Here is an 18958-nt window from a genome sequence, read left to right as displayed (position 1 = left end):
AAGGTTAGTCTCCTCGATAGCGCGTTCCTGTACAAGACTAGGCTCTCTAACTGTCAAATACAACTAGAATCGCCAAACTCGTTGGGTCAGTCTCTCGAGAAGTGTATACTTTCCGTGCCATCTCGGAAGCCGAACGAGTTTCGGCTGCCAACCGGCTCATTCAACGTGTTCGTGAATGGCATGCGAGCCTTCCGATACATCTTGGGTCTATACCCCCGTCTATGCTTATTCCTAGCTATCGCCGCCAAGCGACAGTCTTGAGGTTGGCACACTTGCACGCCATCTTACACGCCAACCGACTGTTCCTTCTCGGCAGCTCGTCTAACACGCATGAGAGCCAAGTCACAGAGTGCATCAAGGCCGCAAAGGCGGTTCTGGAAACTGTGGATGAGCTGGCTCAAGAGGGCCCAATCTTCCATGCATTCTGGTGGACGCACTACGTAACCTTTTGCGCTCTAGTGGTCACATATGTGTGGGAGATTCGGCAACGTCGGATCAAGCATTCGAACTCCAGACATGATCGGTCCATGTTACTTGAGTTGGCTGAAAGATGCCATACCCATCTGGCTAATGCCACCGCCTCAAACTCACCAAGCCGACGATACGCCGTCATACTCGAGGAGTTTCGAACCGTAATAGCCGAATCCAATACTAGAACGACGACATATCCTCCAGAACAGATGGCAGAATTGTCAGAGGTGGGCCAATGTGATCTACCAGAACACGCACTAGCGGTGGGTGCAATGCCAGGGGGTGCTGGACAACAAGTCGACATTGGGAACGCCTCTATATTGAACGATGCCCATCTATTCAGTCAATGGAATACCACAGACTGGCTGGACATTGATTCTTCGGTAAGTCAACGGGACCATATGTTGGTATACAAGATGCCCTTACTCACAGTTTCGCCAGGCTTTTTGGATGCAAATGGACACAGATGAGAGTATCCTTTGGCCGGATATGGGCTAGATATCTTTAAATGAAATATTCCTTCCTTTACGATGGACAGATAAAGTTAGAGAGCAGCGGCGTGCAATGCATCGGTAGCCCGTGATTGTGGCGGCTGGTGAGGAGAAGATGAAGTCCACTTCCTGGGGGACCGAGGAAGCCAAGCAATCGCTCGTGGATAGCAGAGGGAGAAGGACAACGATGGGCCTCACACTGAGTTTGACAGATAGTAATGCCAGGGTGATTTTATTTGACGTCTTTTTTGGCAAAGAGACACACCAACCGGAACTTGCCGAGTTGGCCAGTACATAGATGATGTGGAACCCCAGCGATGTTGGCCTAGGATGGACGTCACCACCTCTGTTAGGCCCCGCCACATGTCAAAATCACGCCTTTCGTCTGCGGCGCCTTTCAGACCATGTCGATAGAGATAACTGTCTTATCTCGTCACGCCATCTATTGTTCTTTCTGGCAGTCTAAGTTGGTCAAAACTATTGCGCCATTAGGGCGGCCTAGCCTGGCTCAGAGCTGTCGAGTATAAGAACACACTCCTTGACCTTCGACTTCCACAAGCTGCAGTAAGCCAACCTTCATCAAGCTTTATCTAAGACGACTCGAAATGCCTGAGCCAAGGACAATTCGCTGGGGAATCCTCGCAACTGGAGGCATCGCCAAGGCCTTGTAAGTTCGGCCACAATCCCTGACCCCTGGCTATGTCCCTAAGATGACATAGCGGCCGAGATCTCTCAGTCGACCCCAGTACGTGGTCAGTTTCTGACATCCGTCACGAACTTGTTGCGGCCGCATCTTCAACCTCAAAGTCTAGAGCGGAAGAGTTCCTGCGGCACTGCGATGCTCCATCTCACGCCAAGGCCTACGGCTCCTATGCCGAGCTCGTTCAGGACCCTGATGTTGAAATCATCTATATTGCCACACCTCACTCTCACCACTATCAAAACACCATGCTTTGTCTTGAAGCCGGTAAGAACGTGCTCTGCGAGAAGGCATTTACTGTGAACGCCAAGCAAGCCAGGAAGCTCGCTGAGAAGGCCCGAGAGAAGAACTTACTCCTGATGGAAGGGCTCTGGACTCGATACTTTCCCCTCTCCCTCTACGTCCGCGAGGTTATCGAGTCTGGAAAAATTGGTCCTGTTGAAAGGGTGTTGGCCGAACACAGTCTGCCGTACGCGGGTGGTTTCGAGGACGATTCCCACATCATGGTCAATCCTGATCTTGCCGGTGGAATTCTGCTCGATGGAGGCATCTACAGCCTGACTTGGGTATTCCAGTCTCTGTACAGCCTTCAGTCAGCATCTTCTAGAAGTCTCCCGACTATCAAAAGTGCTGTTGCCAAATACAGCCGGACTGGTGTTGACGCAATGACTACGATCCTTCTCGAGTTCCCTCGGTCTGAGGAGCAGGGTGGAATCGCACACGCGGTCGCCTCAACCTCTTTGGGTTTGTCCAATGATGCCATCGCCCAGAGGCAAGGCGCAGTTGTGCCCAATATCCGCATTCAGGGACAGTACGGCGAAGTTCAGGTGTTTCCTCCAGCTTATCGACCGACCCGAACCAGACTCGTTCTGAAGGATGGAACGATTGATGATAAGCAATGGCCGCAGCCAGGCCCAGGCGAGGGAAGTGGATGGTACAACGGGTATGGATCAAGCTCTAATCCTGAAGGTCAAGGACATGGATTGTTCTGGGAGGCCGATGATGCTGGCCGGGCTTTGGTGGAGGGCCGCAAGGAGGGTACACAGCTGGAGTTGGATGAAAGTATCCTGATTATGGAAATTATGGACCAGGTGAGAGCTGAGGCAGGGATCAGATGCCCCGATGAGGTCGAAACTGTAGAGTATCCTCTATAGTGGTAGAGCAAGTCTAAGATCACCAATGTCCCTTGGCTTTCTCATGAAGCATATATATAGTTGTCTTACAAATCTTGTTGCTGTTCACGATGATGACACTTGGGTTTTCTTTAGAAGGAAAGCATTAGCAATAGTGGCAATGAAATGCCATTGGCACCTGGAATCTGATATTATGACGGCGCAATCTGCAGATGTTATTGTCACATCTGAGCTGGATGTTTTTGGGTGCGCACTGCATTGCAGAGCCATCGAGACCCATCCCCTGCTCTGGCGATGAACACATTCATACCTCTAAGCCTGGAGATTTCGTCAAAGTGTTTTTAATTAGCTTTTTTTTTTGGGGGGGGGGGGGAGGGGGGTTATCTTCCGATCAACCAGGCTAGGATTTTTAAGCCGCTCCTCTCTCGACGAGATCGGGTCTCTCCCGCCCTACGCCCTACGCCCTGCGCCCTACGCCCTACGCCCTACGCCTTGCCGTAGACCCTGGAAGCTTGACGCCTTTGCGTTGATGGCTTGATCTTTTGGCAGGGTAAACTTGGCATCACGAGCAAAACATGCAACGACAATGGATACTTTGATCGAGGAGGTAGGTCTAGCTTGGCCGGCCCAATTTGCCAGAATTTGTACAGCGATTAAGCTTAATTCGCGGCAGGTTTCACGTGGGTTCCCTGGTAAGGTGCTTTGGCTATCACCCTATCCCCATCATGTGCAGTGAAGATTAAAGGGCGTGTAGGAGAAGACTGATTACCCTGTTAGATGTGTCCTTTGTTATTGTTCTCGTCTTCTACTGTGGGCACTAGAAAAGACTTAAAAACGGAGGCCACTGTGTTAGCATTGGTATAAATGCTATGAGGTGTTCATATTGTGTTCTTTGCTATAGTTGAAGTTCAGCCCTTGATGGGATAACTGAGCCAGAAGACCGATGGGATGACTGAGCCAATAGATGGTTATTATTATTGTTGTTGCCGATGGCCTCTTCAGGCTCTTCTACAGAAATCGTTGATAACAACAATAATTACCCTATCGTTGAAAAAGGTTCCCACCCTCTCTGTAAAGGCCTTGTTCTTACCAACCCCCATGCGTTTAACTAACACCCAGTCCTTTTGTCTTATACTTCGGAATAGCCCGGCAGAAGCTCTGTGACGCATGGCTGCCCCCCTAATTCACGCCCGGTATATAGCGTAGAAGCGTCAAAAGGGCTTTGGGGGTTCCCATGAAGCCCCGTATGGTCCATGCTGACCTGGGAAGGCTCCATGATGATCTGAATTGGTGTAGAGAGTCTCAGTCGGGCCCCCGCGATGATTAGGACCAGATAGATTGTATAGGTGCGGGAGATGAGGCAGCTGTAAAAGGTCGGGAGAAACATTTTGGTGTGTATGGGCAATTGAAGTGGAATCTCGATGGCTGCGGTGTGGAATCTGGGTGGCAGGCAATGCCCATGTCGTATAGTCGCATACACGACATCTGGGCTTGGGTGTTGAGACCACTGAACCTGGATGGTTAAAGGGTCCAGAGAGACTGTTTTCCTCCGGCATGGATAACAGTTGATCTCCATCTCTTTCATGCTCGGTAGAAGTATCATCGGCTCATAGCTGTACAACGTCTGCGCCTCGAGCTTTGCAGAGATGGAGCAGTACTGAGGTGGAATGATATTCACGGAGGAGGGTTCAAATGTCAAACCAACAGGAACTGTAAAGCAGCCTGCGCTGTAGCCGTCATTTGTAAGCTGGATGGCGCCAGGTTGCGCGGCAGTTGCTTTTATCTTGCCATCAGAAGGGGAGAGAAGGTGGGTGCCAACGTTGCACGAGTGTTGTAGAGTGTATGCTCTGTTCTCATGATCAAGGCTCAACGGCGGATCCTCGAAGGTTGTGCCGATAACATTCACTGCCTGGTAGGCATCTAGCCTTAGGGTGGCCGAATCTGTCAGTGATTTCGCCGACATCCAGGCCTCGATAGAGTATGTGATGGTGGCTACCTCCGGACCCATGTCATCCCTCTCCCAGCTGCCCAACGTTGGTGGTAACCGTAAATGGTGGTTTCGCGTATTCGATGTTTCCACGCGGTGGGAGCAGGCTCCTATCGCGAGTTGTGTAGGGACGATAAAGCAGAAGGGGAAGTTGTACGTCGTGGATGGCTGAATGACGCGATCGGTAGGGTATGTAGATGCTGAGGTAGGCATTTGTAACCTCAAAAATTGGTGAGATGCTATATTGACAGCATCCGGATAATGTCGTCGGGTCTCTGCTCTACCCACTAGCAGGATATGTAGACCCTCAAGCTTCATGGCCCTGTCCGTGTTGAGGACCACCTCCCCTACGAGCCTAGATCCAGACGTATAGATCTTGGAATTGAAGTGATGGTCGAGAATGATGGTCAGACTCTCGTTTTTCGCTCTGAGAAAACGGAGAGCTGTATTTAATACGTCGATCCCCCATAGCGAACTTTTCCAACTGCGCTTTATACCTATTTGATGTGGGTCTGGAGGCATCAATACGACGCAGCTTTGCTGGGCGCCGGTGAAATATTGTCTGCTCAAGTAATAACGAGGAGTATAAGACTGGTGATATCCATCCAAGTCGAGATGGAGAATTTGGCTTATCTGTCAGCGCATTCGAGAGGAAGTCCTGCTGTCGCATTTTTCAGTGGCATCACCAGCAGCCACCGTACGCCCTTTGATGGTCTCACGCACGCCTTCACTCGACCCCCAATTTTCGACCCCACTTCATGTCTCCAACGCCCTCCAGCCAAGGTGTGCTGGGCTTGGCCAACCTTTCTTCCTTTCATGTAAGGGTGCAACGATACGAGTAGTGAAGAGCAGACGGTTGAGTTGAGAAGCCAAGAAACAACAAAAGAAGTTCAGCAGCGGAGATAGCACGTGCATGCTATGTCTCTCCGATTGGCAGACAGATTGGGATGCCCCTCTCTTCTCAAGCAATGTTCATGATCTGACAGCCATGGCGCAAACCATACCGCAGCCACGCCATAACCTTGACGTATGGACACCACATGCCAAAAAGCCACGGCGGAATGCGCACGGCCGAGCCAACCGTGGATTGCGAGTTTGGGTCTTTGTAGCAGTGCGGCAAGTTCCAGTCGGGTGATGTGGTGACGCTCGCATCAACGGGACTGGAGGAGGGGGATGATCAGGGGTCGAATTCCTGAATCCCAGCTTCCAGCCATCAGACCACCTTCTATTGATAGGTCAGCCATTATTTTAGACCCGAGCGTTTAAATGCCCGATGCTTTTCTTGGCCAAGGAAGGCCCACGACACGTTTACGACCACCCACATAGAGTCGAGGCCACGGCACCCCTTTTGCTGTCAAGCTGTCTCCAACCACCCATTCAGTTCTCCCTTGACAATTCTGACACGATAGACAGGGTCCATCTGTCATGTTCCTGAGCACTGCGACCCCGGATATTTCATTATGTGTGAGCTCTTAACCCCTCACAAGACATCCACAAAGCTTACTCTTAGGAACCGAATGAAAAGTGAGTACGCGAGCACGGTATGGTCTCATCCCGATACGAAACTCTACAGTAATCCAAAGTATCGGATCGGATGTGGACGACTTGGCATCACCATGGCGGCCCGTTCAGCCAGCAATTGTGGTGTGATGGAGTGAAAGCCTCGACCTCTGGAGACCAGCTGGAGGCCATCCATAACCGGCATCTGTTTAACCTTTTTCATGAGACTCCGCTCAAACGTCGATTATTGTTGGTTGTGCGTTCTTGATGGTTGCATACCAGCCTTTCAGCTCTGCACTGGGCTTGAAGTTTAAGGCTACGAGTCGGTTGCCAAGTTCAGACCATGGGGAGATTGAACGTGCAGTCCACCCACCTGCAAGACATATAAACTCCCGAGTGTTCCTGGGCGAGACAGGGTAATCCCGGCATCCTCTTCCAGACAATCGGTTTCGAGACAAAACACCATCTTGACCTCATCTTTCTTCGCGCTTAACGCGACCCGCCTCCAAAATGTCATATGAAAAATCCGGATCAGCCCACAAAGTCGCGTCCATAATTCTACGACTGGGACAAATTTCTTGCGCTGCCATTGTCATCGGCATCCTTGCGCGATTCAGCTATCTTCTCACTATCCAGCAGGTGCATGAGGATGGCCGCCTCGTCTACGCAATGGTGGTTGCTGGCATATCCATCATCTATTCATTCCTCCTATGCCCACCTTTCAGAAACTTGTTTATGAGCTTCCCATGTGACTTTGTGCTGTTCGTTATGTGGCTCGTGGCGTATTGCCTGCTTCAGACCGTATGGCCCCTCTCCTGTACTGATCGGCTTACTCTACCGAGAGGACAGGGTTTACTGACTGGGTGTGCTACGAATAGAAATCAACGACTCACACATGCTCCTCTAGGTGGTATAATACCTACTGGGGCTACTACTGGGGTAGGTACTGGCGTGTTGGCCGTCCTGGAGCCGTCAACGTCGGCAGAGCGGGATGTGCACACTGGAGGACAGTTCTGGCATTCTCTTTCATTGCTTGGTTTGCCTACCTGCTCAGCGGGATTTTGGTAAGTTTTATTTTTTACATACTCAATTTGCTCTCTCTGGAAAGAGACATTATCACCCCCCACTAAAGCCCTAGACCCCCCCACACTCGCCGTTTCCATTGTTTAGTTGTCACCTTCAACACCGGATGGCCGCTGACGCAATTACCATTAGGGAATCTACGTCTTCCACAAGTACATCCATGTCAAAGAGACAGCCACCGAGTTCAAACACCAGGCCAAGAAACATTTGGGGTAAGTTGGAGATGTACTTGGTGATTTGTCTTTGTGAGCTTGAACTAACTCGCCTTGCACTCAAGCCGCGATTCCCAGGAAAACGACTACGGAAGACCGGTCAACGAGCCAGATGTGGCTGCAGTTCCACCGCCTGTCGCGCAGGTGTCTCAGGTCTAGCAGAGAGAAGGTCCGATGGGAAATTCCTTGGGCACACATGCTATAATTGGAATTTGCTGAAGGATGTGTTAGTCCGTAGGGCCTGTTGGCTGCTTGTTTGTGTGACAGAAGTTGGGAAGAACTGGCTATGATCACCAGGGTACCAGATTGGACTGACTGTAACGGATAAAGAAGATTTATCAAGAAGCTTGGTGGCTATTTGCTTCCTTTGGTAATTTGGATGCTTGACCTAGTATCGAGGGTTATCGGTGACTTGCTGACTTGGCCCCAAAGGAGCTAGTTCTCTCTACACATCCTGGAATGAAAACTGTTGTGAATATCCAGTTACACTTTGTTAAGTCTACTAGAAGCATCGTTGCCATCTATTGCCATATTGCAAAGTTGATTTATCCTCTGCAGACTAAATTATACGTAGGGTCTAACCAAAAGGTTTGCGACTACGGTACGCAGAACCTCGGTTGACAGGCAAGACACAAATCGGTTTGGCGACCACGAGTTTGTTCTAATATGATACCTAGATTAAGATGAAGGAACTTTAGCCTCCAGGGAACTGGTATACTCCGCCCTCCTCATCAAACCAAACATGGCAAGCGTTGCCCAAAAGACGATGCATTAATTTGGTTGATTCGGTGTTTTCTTTACTTGGTCGTCAAAGCGTAATATATTAACCTTGGTTCAACATCTCTTTCGCTATCCATCTGCAACCCGCGTATTGGAGGTGGTCTCATCTCCTCAGCCTACCTACCTAGACAGATAAGCAGTACTCGATACAGTCCACTCAGCCCCCAGATTTTGGTCAGCAACCCCTCACCGAATTCATGGGCGTGTCAGCTGCACTACCGTGAAGTGACTTTTCATTCTAATTTCTAGAAATGTGCAGAGGGTGGCGTCTCCGTCTTCTCCGATTTGAGGAAGTTCTGCAGCAGTGGCGGCGAAGGGGAATTTAAAGCGAGCATGCGAACGTTGTTTTACGTGCGAACGTTGTTTTGCATGCGGGAAATGATGGAAACGAGCGATGATCGACAACACCGAGAATCAGGCTGTCACAGTGGCAGAATGACCAACCCTGCCAGATTCAAAGCCTGCCTCGGAATTGGTGTTGTGCACCATAAAAAGGAGAGGTCGCTAATGCGCCATCACTTGCTGACCCCCTTGTTGCGGTAATATCTCGGCCGACTGAGGAAGCAATACGGATGGTCTGTTCTTTGATCGTGACATGAGCCAATTCAGCCAGCCAGATATCTTTTTACGCCTCAAAACTGACAAGGAGGTCGATGAAGTGACCTATAGCTATCTCGTGCACGACATGCAGACATGGGACAGAGAAGTAGCTAAGGGGCAGCCTGCGAGCGCTATTGTCGGGGGATGCCAATTTTCGGTCGCGTCAGGTCACCTATCCATTTCAAGGACTTACGGCTCGAAGGAAGAGACAACTTAGAAAGCCGGGGTATTGTGCATTGGGAGAACGCTCTTGGACAGCAGAAGGTCTATTACTACAACGCCTGGACTCGGATCAGAGACGCCTACTCCTCCTGCAGCCTGACATTTGCAACGGACAAGCTTGTGGCTATTTCTGGAATATGTCGTTATCCGAAATCACACCTTTCAGATGACACCTACGTGGCAGGAGTATGGCTTTTCAACCTTGCCAGTCAAATGACCTGGTACTGCGACTCCGAGGAGTTATGCTGACGCAGGGCCGAGGACCGGGGTGTTTTGAAGGGCCGCATCGTCTGGGATACATCAAGCACACCAGGTATACCTTCCTTGGTTCCTGCCATGGAATATACGGCTCCAAGCTTCTCCTGGGCATCCGCAAACTACCCGGTTACAGGAGGTAGTGCCCTTGGGCCATACCCCTTGGTAACTGCGACTTGTATTAGGTATCGCGATAGCGGGCCGAGCGGGCGAGACGACTCAATAGTCTGGGATATATTCGGCCCAGTGTCTGCGAACCTTGTTGAAGTCAAAGTTGAGAGAGAGCTAAAGAGTGCTAAGCTTGTTGATATTGGCGCGAAAACCCTAGTCGTATGGCCTTTAATATACGGCTACGACGGCAGATATATGGATCTCTCCCATGGGTGGGACTCATACAGCCCGCATTTTGCATCAGTCCGGCTCGATTTCGCAGTCAGTATGTCTGATGTACCAGCCTTCCACGAACGAGCCTTTTACTACATGCCTTGGCGAGAGTATCAGACCGATTTCGGAGACTCTTTTGCAATTCCATATCGAGAGTCGCCTTCAACTCCTCCGCAGTTTTTACTTTTCGAGCTTGTTGATATTAACATGGGCCGCTTTCGTCGTATTGGAATATTTCACACGAGTGCAAATGACGCGCTTGAATACACGCAGTCTCAGTCCAATGAGGCAGAGCTCCCTTGTTGGGGTTATAACAAGGAGACGGGTAAACATACCATCTATATTATTTAATACGGGAAACTCGTCCAGGGGATAGTCAAAGCCTGAAAGAAATCGTATAGAAAGCTGGCAATCTCTGTGGAGCCAGCTGATACACGAAGACTTTACTTCTCTGCAAGTATATCAAATTCCTAGTGGCCACGGGATATGATCGGTTCCTATGTAAAAGGCCAAGGAGGGCATTGTCGAACTTGATTGTAAGGGACTCGTAAAGGACCGGCCTGCAGGATCGACACCCTTGCCTCCTAGAGATAGCCAAGGACAGTGTAGGTCTCTTACCCTACCGAAGCTAGAACTAGCCAGAGCTAGAGCCGTGTAGAACAGGGTCCCAGATGGTATAATTCTCAGAGTCTTCTGGCTCAGTTACCCCATCGATGGCCGGGCTTCAACCATAACAAAGAACACATTCTCAACACATCATAGCTCGAACGGCCATTCCTCAAGGCTGCGCATTTTAACCGTGTCTCACAAGCGTCTGCCCATTTCGAAGACTACGTCCGCGATATTCACGGCTTGCAGGAAGAAGAAGATGCATGTAGCGTTCTTGCTGGGCGGGAGTATCTTCGCCAAGACGACGATCCAGGGTCTTTTGCCAAGCCCTTGGCGCAGGAGAGCGGTCGGTTGGGGAAACGCCTACCAGTGCGTCGTGGAACGAATCCATATCATGCGGGTTCGACACAGAGTTGAGGGGATGGCCTTGATGACGATCTTGGTGAGGACGAGGGTAACGAGGTGCGGCGATTGGAGCTGGAATTAGAATTAGAGAGATTGAAGAGTCAGAAGGGCCTTAAAGCTGAAGCGGCTAGAGGCTTGGCAGGGGATGACCATGATTATATATGGTAGGTGCGGCAATTATGTTTTTTTCTCTTTAGGTAGTCAAGAATCAGATTGTTGGATAAATGGTTGAGATATATATACATCAGCGTACCACATCCGGGCGTTATGCTATCCGCTATCGACCCTCTTGAACTAGTTATCTCGACCGATTCGGGGTATGAATGAAAGAAAACTCTTTCTGCAAGTTATTTCGTTGATCTGCCTCTAGTTATGTTTTCAATCATGGTGTAAGAAGCGCCCAAATCTGGGGTTTTCACAACACCACTGAGCGGCGTCATTGGCCACTCGTTCGTCCAGTACGGTACTCTTATCTTGCCAACTACGTAAAGTATGCAGCTCAGTACCGCCAAAGTATTGTATTAGAGCACTAACGGTGGCCTGAAACGGATGGTCACATGTTGATTTGAATCAACCAGGCATGATGTGTCTAGGTAAGGTCAAACTACGATTAGCTGTCTCGTTCGTAGCAGCAGTGCTCGTGTGCAGTACCGTACCCGAATAAGAGATGGATACATTTGTCGGCCGAAACTCGGTCATGAACCACGTGTCCCCAGATCGTTGTGGCGTGAAATGTGTCTTGGTGGGCGCTAGCGGTGAGCTCTCAGTGTTGTCCGCTGGATAGAGTTCATATGACGTCGTCCAAATCCGGGGAAGTCCAACGCTCCGTCGAGTGGGTTCGGTAGACTAAAAACCGGAAATCCGGGTCACCTCGCTGCTGGGTACTCGTCAGCTGGTACCGTATTTGACATAAAGGGCCGATGAAAAGGTCCCGAGGAACCCGTTCAACGAAGACGACCCGTTTTCATTACTACTGCGCAAAGATTTGGCTCTTTCATTTCTATTTAGCTCCATAGATTGTGTTCTGATGTCTATCTGACTGCTTTGTTTGCATGTCAAGCCGGCCAATACCAGCCGGGTGGTACAGTACTTTACGGGCTCTAGCTTTCTCCTAACGCCGGCGTCATACATCTGCAGCACCGGCGTCATGACAAAGAATCGTTTCCACCGTTGCCCTTGTCGCGGGGATCGGCGATGGGGCCAAACGTTGAGGCAAGCCGGTCCACGATACATAGAATTGTCGTTGCATGGTGTAGCAAGACACATGTACGGGCAACGTGTGCGGGCTTTGTCAACGGCATTGCACCATTATTGAGCTCAATTGATCCTCTTCGTCTGGAAGAAAATGTCTAATTGATTTCGAGATCATTCTCTTCAAATTACAAAGCCGGGTTTAATGGTCGTCTGGGTTATTCTGTCAACCGATGGCCCCGTTTGAACCGGATCTCTCGGAACCTCCACCAAAACTCTTCGTGAGTATCAGCGACTCCGAATGGTCCGGCCACTCGTAGCTGGGGTGGCGCCCCAAACGTCATCTGCCCCAAAACTGGCCGATTCTTTCACCTAAAGGCTGGAGTATCAGCCCCAGGTAAGGCTAACTCTGTCGGCGGATGATGACCCAACTCCACGCATGGCCACCTGACTCTAAGGACGGACCGATTCCCAAGTCTGGAGCCAAATGCTCGAATACTACGCTACGAAGCCGTCAACAACTTGCAGTGATTGGATAGAAGTTCAAGCTTGACATCATGGCCGGTTTGAGTGAACAGTGGTACGGAGCGGCTGAAAGAGATACTTAAGGTCACCTACGGGAGATCATCACGAACTTGGAATTTTGGATCAAAACGATATTCACACACAATCAACTGCTACATATCCTCATCTGAACTATACACATTGTTACACACAGACGATTGCCTACCATGGCACCGTCTTTCCTCACTGTTCACTTTGAAAGCCAAGATGCAACTTCTGAAGAGGGCAAAAAGGCGGGTGCCCGTCGCTCGTTAGTCGGGCTCGACTACTCGCCTTTGCCTCGCATCACCGGGAGGTCTCTGCTGCTGGCCTTGTTTGTTTCCATGGGTGGACTCTTGTGAGTAATAGTCCTCTTTGAGCCGAGAACTGGACGTTATACTTACCTGCTTCCCAGGTTTGGTTATGATACTGGCCAAATCTCTGGCTTCCTTGAGATGCCTGATTTCCTTGATCGCTTCGGCCAGACGAATAGCAAGGGCGAGCACGTCTTTAGTACCGTTCGTTCCGGCCTCATCGTTGCCCTTCTTTCAATTGGAACGCTCATTGGCGCATTGATCGCTGCCCCGATTGCGGATCGTATTGGTCGCAAGTATAGTATCTCTTTCTGGAGCCTCATTATCAGCGTCGGCTTCATTATTCAGATTTCTTCAAATCGTGATTGGGTTCAAATCATGATGGGAAGATTTGTCGCTGGACTTGGTGTGGGTGCTCTCTCACTGCTGGTTCCCATGTTCCAGGCTGAAAGCGCGTGAGTATCCCTTGAGAATTCTAACGCTTATTGCTAACACAAAGAAAGTCCTCCTTGGATCCGTGGTGCCATGGTTTGCACGTACCAATTGTTCATCACATTGTAAAGAGCCCATCGTGAGAACGTGGCGGTAACTTTGCTAACACTTGAATAGTGGCATTTTCTTGGCTGCCTGCTTTAATTACGGCACGGTCACCCATCAAAGAAACAGCTCTGCTTCGTGGAGAATCGTCATTGGCATCGGCTGGGTCTTTACTCTGACACTTGGCCTGGGAATCTTACTCTTCCCCGAGACTCCTCGATTCGATTACAGACGTGGCCATGTCGACCGTGCTCGTGAGACCCTCTGCAGGATCTACGGCGCCACACCGAATCATTGGGCCATTCACACTCAAATGGAGGAGATTGAGTCCAAGTTACAGGCTGAGAAGGCAATCAAGGAAAAGACCAACCCCGTCTCTGAGTTTATTGCCATGTTCAAGGCGCCACGAATGGCCTACCGCATTTTCATCGGTGTATCGCTTCAAATGTTCCAACAACTCACTGGAGGTAAGTCATTTCTCTCATGGCATCTGATCAATACTAACCTGCACTTCAGCCAACTACTTTTTCTACTACGGCACCACCATCTTTCAATCTGTCAGCATCAGCAGCTACAAGACTCAGATCATTCTCAACACCATCAACTTTGTTGTCACCTTCATCGGTTTATACCTCGTGGAGCACTTCGGTCGCCGCAAGTCTCTGATTGCTGGCAGCATCTGGATGTTCATCTCGTTCCTCATCTTTGCCTCGGTTGGTCACTTTGCCTTGGATCGAACGACGCCCCAGAATACACAAAGTGCAGGAATTGCCATGATTGTTATGGCCTGCCTCTTTATCCTCGGGTTCGCAACCACTTGGGGACCCATGATTTGGACCATCATGGCTGAAATCTTCCCTTCACGCTACCGTGCAAAGGGAATGGCTTTGTCGACTGCCAGTAACTGGCTTTGGAATTTCCTTCTAGCCTTCTTCACCCCATTCATTACAAAGGATATCGATTTCCGTTACGGTTATGTCTTTGCAGGTTGCAACATTCTTGGAGGCTTGCTGGTCTACTTCTTTGTCATTGAAGGCCAGGGCCGCACACTCGAGGAGATCGACACTATGTACCTTGAGCACGTCAGCCCTATGAAGAGTTCCAAGTGGCAGCCACCTCCTCCCGAGGAAATGTCCAGAATCCGCAAGCAGGCCGGTACCGACCTTGAGGCAGCGGCGGTTGTGAGTGAGGATGAGACGCTGCAGAGGAACTCGGGCTTTACGAACGAGAACGGCCATGCTAGCCGGGCGGCCCAGAAGGAAGAGCTCCCAGGAGCAAGTCACAAGGAGGGTATGTAAGATGGTACATCTGAGGTCTTTCTTTGAGGAACATTACTGTATAGGTGTGAAGGAATGGCGCGGGCGAGATTGAAACTGTAAGAACACAAGAAGTGCATATCGAAAGCCATTAGCGGTTACGAATAACATATTGTCTTTGACCATCATGGGAGTTTTAACAGAGGGCATGAGTTAGAATAAGAAGAAAAAATAACACTGTCAAAACATCATGGTAATAGTGACCGGTTAGTGAATCAAAAACTCCTCCACAAGGTGCTCCTCGTCCTCAAACAACGCGTAAGGATCCAACCCATACAAGTAACAGTCATGTGCCATGGTCCATCCAGTCCCATCATCCCGTCGGCGCAACACAAAAGCCTGATCTCCTCCCGGAAGATAGACGATATGATCGCCCACACGGGCTCGGGGACCAGCCAATCCCATATTTCCCTTTTCAGTGGTAAAGAAGCGTCGACCGTAACAGGCAAGCTCCATCTTGTCGGCAAACTCATTGAACTCATAACCCAAGTGATAATCTTCTTCACCTTCCTCCTTTCCGGCACCTAGCCACCAGAGATAGAATTCGTGCTCTCGTAGGAACTTGGTTGGATCTGCAGCCTCGAGGACGCCTGACCCGTTGTGACGGTACCACTGGACGAACCCAACATCAACGCTCCGCAGCTCTGGCGGTTGAGCAGCTGAAATCGTGGCTGCGAAAGCTGTTGACACAGATGACGCAAGTGAGGTGTTCCATCCAGTGGTGAGAGTTGCGGCAAGGTATTCCCATTCCTTCATGATGCGAGCAAAAGATTCTGTTCCAGGTGCAAACGTTGCGCCGGCTGAGAGCTCAGGGCCGATGGCGCGGATCGTGTCAATAATCTTTCCCTTGACAGCGAGCACTCCACCAGGACGGAAGGCTAGTCCCGGGAGGACCTTGTCTGTCAAGTCACGGGGGCTAACACTAGACCGTGTCCCTTCTGCTGTGCGATAGTCATAGTCGCCTTTGCCTCCTTCTCGGTAAGAAGGGTACCAGTGGCGTTGTGGAAGAGTCCCTACCGTTACAGTGTCGGTGAAGTCAGGAACCCAGGACGGTAAGGACTTGGAGCGAGGTCCATGACCGAACCACTTCAAGATGCCAAGGTCGCCCGTCCGTTGAATCGCGGCTTCGGTAAATTGGCGGAATACGTCCTCGACTGGCAAGTCATAATTCACAACCATGAAGCCAGGATCAAACAGGCCCAGGAGGCCGTACACTCTATCCCTTACTTCGCTCGACTGACATGCACGGCTGTACTGAATCACCTCCGCAGGGTGGCTCCCAGGTTTCAGCATACGGAGTCTCCAGACGTGGCTATCAGCATCAAATCCTTGAAAGGGATGATCTGCCTTGAAGCCTGGGGCGCTTGAAACCCTGGACAGCCCTAAAGCTCCGCCAGAGATATCAGCACGATGGCCCGATCCCAAGTCCATCCAGGGCGCCGAGTTCTCTCCACACATGATGATGGCTTTGCGACTAAGAGCCACTTCTTGAATAACCCAAGTGCGGAAGAACCAGGGGCGCCTAACTAAGGCCTTCCACGCTTGAAGGTATCGTGCTGGCGGTTTTCGGAAGTTGGGGAACGTGTTGTTCGCCTCGTCTTGGAGATATTCGAACACCGGATGGGAACCATCGGCAGCCTCACCCAGCCAAACCAAGACTTGGCGGGCAGATTTGTAGATATCTCCCATGATCGTCACTTGCTGGTTGCGTTCAGCATGGGTTGACTGATCAATGCAAAGGGCATCGACCCAGAGTGTTCTGACATCGCTTGCGTCACGAATATGTACAAGTGCTGAGTGGAGATTAGCCGTGATAGAGACGGCTTGTTCATCCAGCACAATGCATTCGTTGACGCTGGTGTCTCCCCAGACGTAGGACACTGCCTCGTAATCAGGCTGGAGAGTGAGATCGCTCTCGACAAGACGACCCACTAGAGGTTCTGTCCGATTGTCTGAGGGAAACAACTCCAAGAGTCGAATGGCACTCTTGTTGTGCAATGGACGATATGCGAATTCCGACGAGGGGGCCGCCGCAGAAGACGTTGACACTGATGCTTGGTTCTGCCGTGTCGGTGCAAAAGGGAGTGCCTGTTGAGACTCGGCCAGATCCTCCACTCGTTCTTCCCAGGCAAGCCTTTGGCTCGCGATAGTGTCAGCCAGGAGGACTTTGAGTTCCGTGTAGGAGGGCAATGACCAATCTCCATCCTTGCAGTTGTAGCTTTCCAGCATCTGAATCACCTTGAGTCTGTCGGGAATATTCCGGTACTTATACTGCCTGCTCTGGCGTATTGCTGTCGATACATCAACTGTAAGGCCTGGGCATGTCGGATCAGCACCAGCCTTGAGTAGCATCTCCAAAGCCCAAACGTTGTCTTGGAGGGCGGCCATATGCAGCCAGCTTGTTGGGGTGGGTTTCGGATCCTTGTCTCCAAGCGACAGATTGGCAGTAAGTACTGCATCTATATGAGAACCAGGATACTCCGAGGCCATGTATTTGATGTTATCCAAGTACATAAGGCCACAGTTGAGCATGCGATATCCCATGTTGCCCCAGGTCTCTGGATCTGAAACAAGTTGCGGGCCATACTCGTCGACGCACCATCGCAACAACGACAACTTCCCCTTACTCAGAGCCTTCTTCTGGACTGCTGCAGCGTCGATAGAAGCACCATGAGAGATTAAGAGCTGTGCCATTTCGGCACTCCCGACATTGGCGGGTACTTTCTGTGGCTGAACCCCACGCTGAAGGAGACTCGCCACAAAGTCGATGTAGTTTCGTCTGGCACAAAACAGCAGGATTTTTTGATGATCCGGATCATCAAGCCCTTGCTCATTATTCATAAGGCCCTCCAAGAATGTGAAGAGTGCCTCCACATTATGGTCATCATATCGTGACAACGATAGGGCGATCTCGGCTGGGGTCATGTCTTCGGCCGTCCTGTCGAACTTGGATATGCACGGCGCACGCGTACGTGGGCTTTCACCGTGTTCCATCAATATCTTGGTGGAAGAGAGCTGGATATTAGCGGCTGCAGCATGTAGAGCGGTCCCGAATGAGCTGCCTTGCCCTTGTCCACCATCCACCATCCTGGGGCCTGCGACATTAGTGACAATGCCAAAGCCCAGAAGCTGCTCGACATATCCCAGTTCACCCTCATAGCAGGCAATGTGTAGAAGCATGATGAGCCCGGGATCGTCCTTGGCATACGAAAGCCCGGCTTTCAAAAGATGAAGAACGATTCCGCCCCAAGTTCTGTCAAGGTCAAGTTCCCACAGCGGCCGATCATAGTTAACTCCAGGCGGATAGCCAACCCAAGTCATGTCGACAATATTTTGGGGAGAGATAAGGGCGTCGAGGGTGACCTGAAGGAGATTGGCCGTGTTGTCTTGTTGGTTCAGCGAATCGTCTGGTTTCCCGAGCTGCTCAGGGAGTCTTCTTGGGTGCGTGGTCGATAGCAGTGCTCCAGCAGAAATAAGGAAGTGAAACAGCTCAGGATACCCCAGAATGCAGGCATAGGACAACGCCGAGTTCCCATCATCATCCAGGCAGCTGGGTGACGCGCCATGGCTGATCAGCAGTTTCACCATTTCAATGAGCTCAGGACAGGACTCTTTGGGAGAGCGGCCAAGCCAGCCAGGCTCTATTCGAGCTACCCGGATGGCGACCTGCAGGATATCAATCTCTTCCGCGAAGAGAAGACCGGTGTCGTCCTTGTCCAGAAGCGAACGCGTGAGTTGATAGTCGGGCTTCCACCTTTTTCTCATACATTTTCGTACCGCTTCAACGTGATAAGGCTTGAAAACGGGTGAATGTCCATGCAGAGTGAAAAATTCATCGAATTTTGCCTGTTCAAGCTGTGTCAGGGCCCGGGTGGTGTCAAAGCTGTCATCTCTGCCGCACAGGCTCACGAGCCATTCTCCCGCGGCCACCACCGTGTCCTCGGCTTCAGACGAGTGGTCGTGTTCAGGTTGCGTGAGCTGCATCTGGGAGTGGCTGTGGAAATGAAGTTTGGAATGTTGAGAGTGATGAAACGCGAGATGGAGCCAGAGATGGAGCTATTGTCACGGACAGTTGCCTAGAGGCTTATCTAATCCAAACCCTGGCCTTGTAAGCGCTAATGATGAGTGAAGAAAATGGTGTTAATAAGAAGGATTGGATTTATATAGAGAGGGTTGCAGAAAAACGTTCACCGGGTTTTAATTCGACGTCTTTTATTCGTTTTCT

The 18958-nt window shown here is 50.6% G+C and overlaps 4 protein-coding genes across 4 annotated transcripts; 3 read left to right on the top strand and 1 right to left on the bottom strand.

The window, feature by feature from the left end:
• Positions 1-1567: 1567 nt before the first annotated feature.
• Positions 1568-2816, top strand: LRP88_05682 (Gfo/Idh/MocA family protein; the record flags this gene model as incomplete). The annotated part of the gene is made up of 2 exons (XM_083242232.1): positions 1568-1629; positions 1682-2816. The coding sequence occupies 2 exons, from the start codon at positions 1568-1570 to the stop codon at positions 2814-2816; spliced, it is 1197 nt and encodes a 398-aa protein (XP_083101168.1).
• Positions 2817-6792: 3976 nt separating this feature from the next.
• Positions 6793-7736, top strand: LRP88_05681 (MARVEL domain-containing protein; the record flags this gene model as incomplete). The annotated part of the gene is made up of 4 exons (XM_083242231.1): positions 6793-7043; positions 7190-7346; positions 7498-7577; positions 7643-7736. 4 exons carry the CDS (start codon positions 6793-6795, stop codon positions 7734-7736), a joined length of 582 nt encoding a protein of 193 aa, XP_083101167.1.
• Positions 7737-12754: 5018 nt separating this feature from the next.
• On the top strand, positions 12755-14715 carry LRP88_05680 (and other transporter-domain-containing protein; the record flags this gene model as incomplete). The annotated part of the gene is made up of 5 exons (XM_083242230.1): positions 12755-12924; positions 12982-13335; positions 13384-13437; positions 13490-13884; positions 13934-14715. The coding sequence occupies 5 exons, from the start codon at positions 12755-12757 to the stop codon at positions 14713-14715; spliced, it is 1755 nt and encodes a 584-aa protein (XP_083101166.1).
• Positions 14716-14940: 225 nt separating this feature from the next.
• On the bottom strand, positions 14941-18717 carry LRP88_05679 (heterokaryon incompatibility protein-domain-containing protein; the record flags this gene model as incomplete). Its single annotated transcript, XM_083242229.1, has 1 exon — positions 14941-18717. One exon carries the CDS (start codon positions 18715-18717, stop codon positions 14941-14943), a length of 3777 nt encoding a protein of 1258 aa, XP_083101165.1.
• Between the last annotated feature and the right edge of the window lie 241 nt (positions 18718-18958).

Source organism: Fusarium phalaenopsidis, assembly GCF_050370095.1.
Source record: "Fusarium phalaenopsidis strain FUZ10S chromosome Unknown contig_32296, whole genome shotgun sequence".
Classification (NCBI taxonomy): Eukaryota; Fungi; Ascomycota; class Sordariomycetes; order Hypocreales; family Nectriaceae; genus Fusarium; species Fusarium phalaenopsidis.
This window is presented reverse-complemented; position numbering and strand designations above follow the sequence as displayed.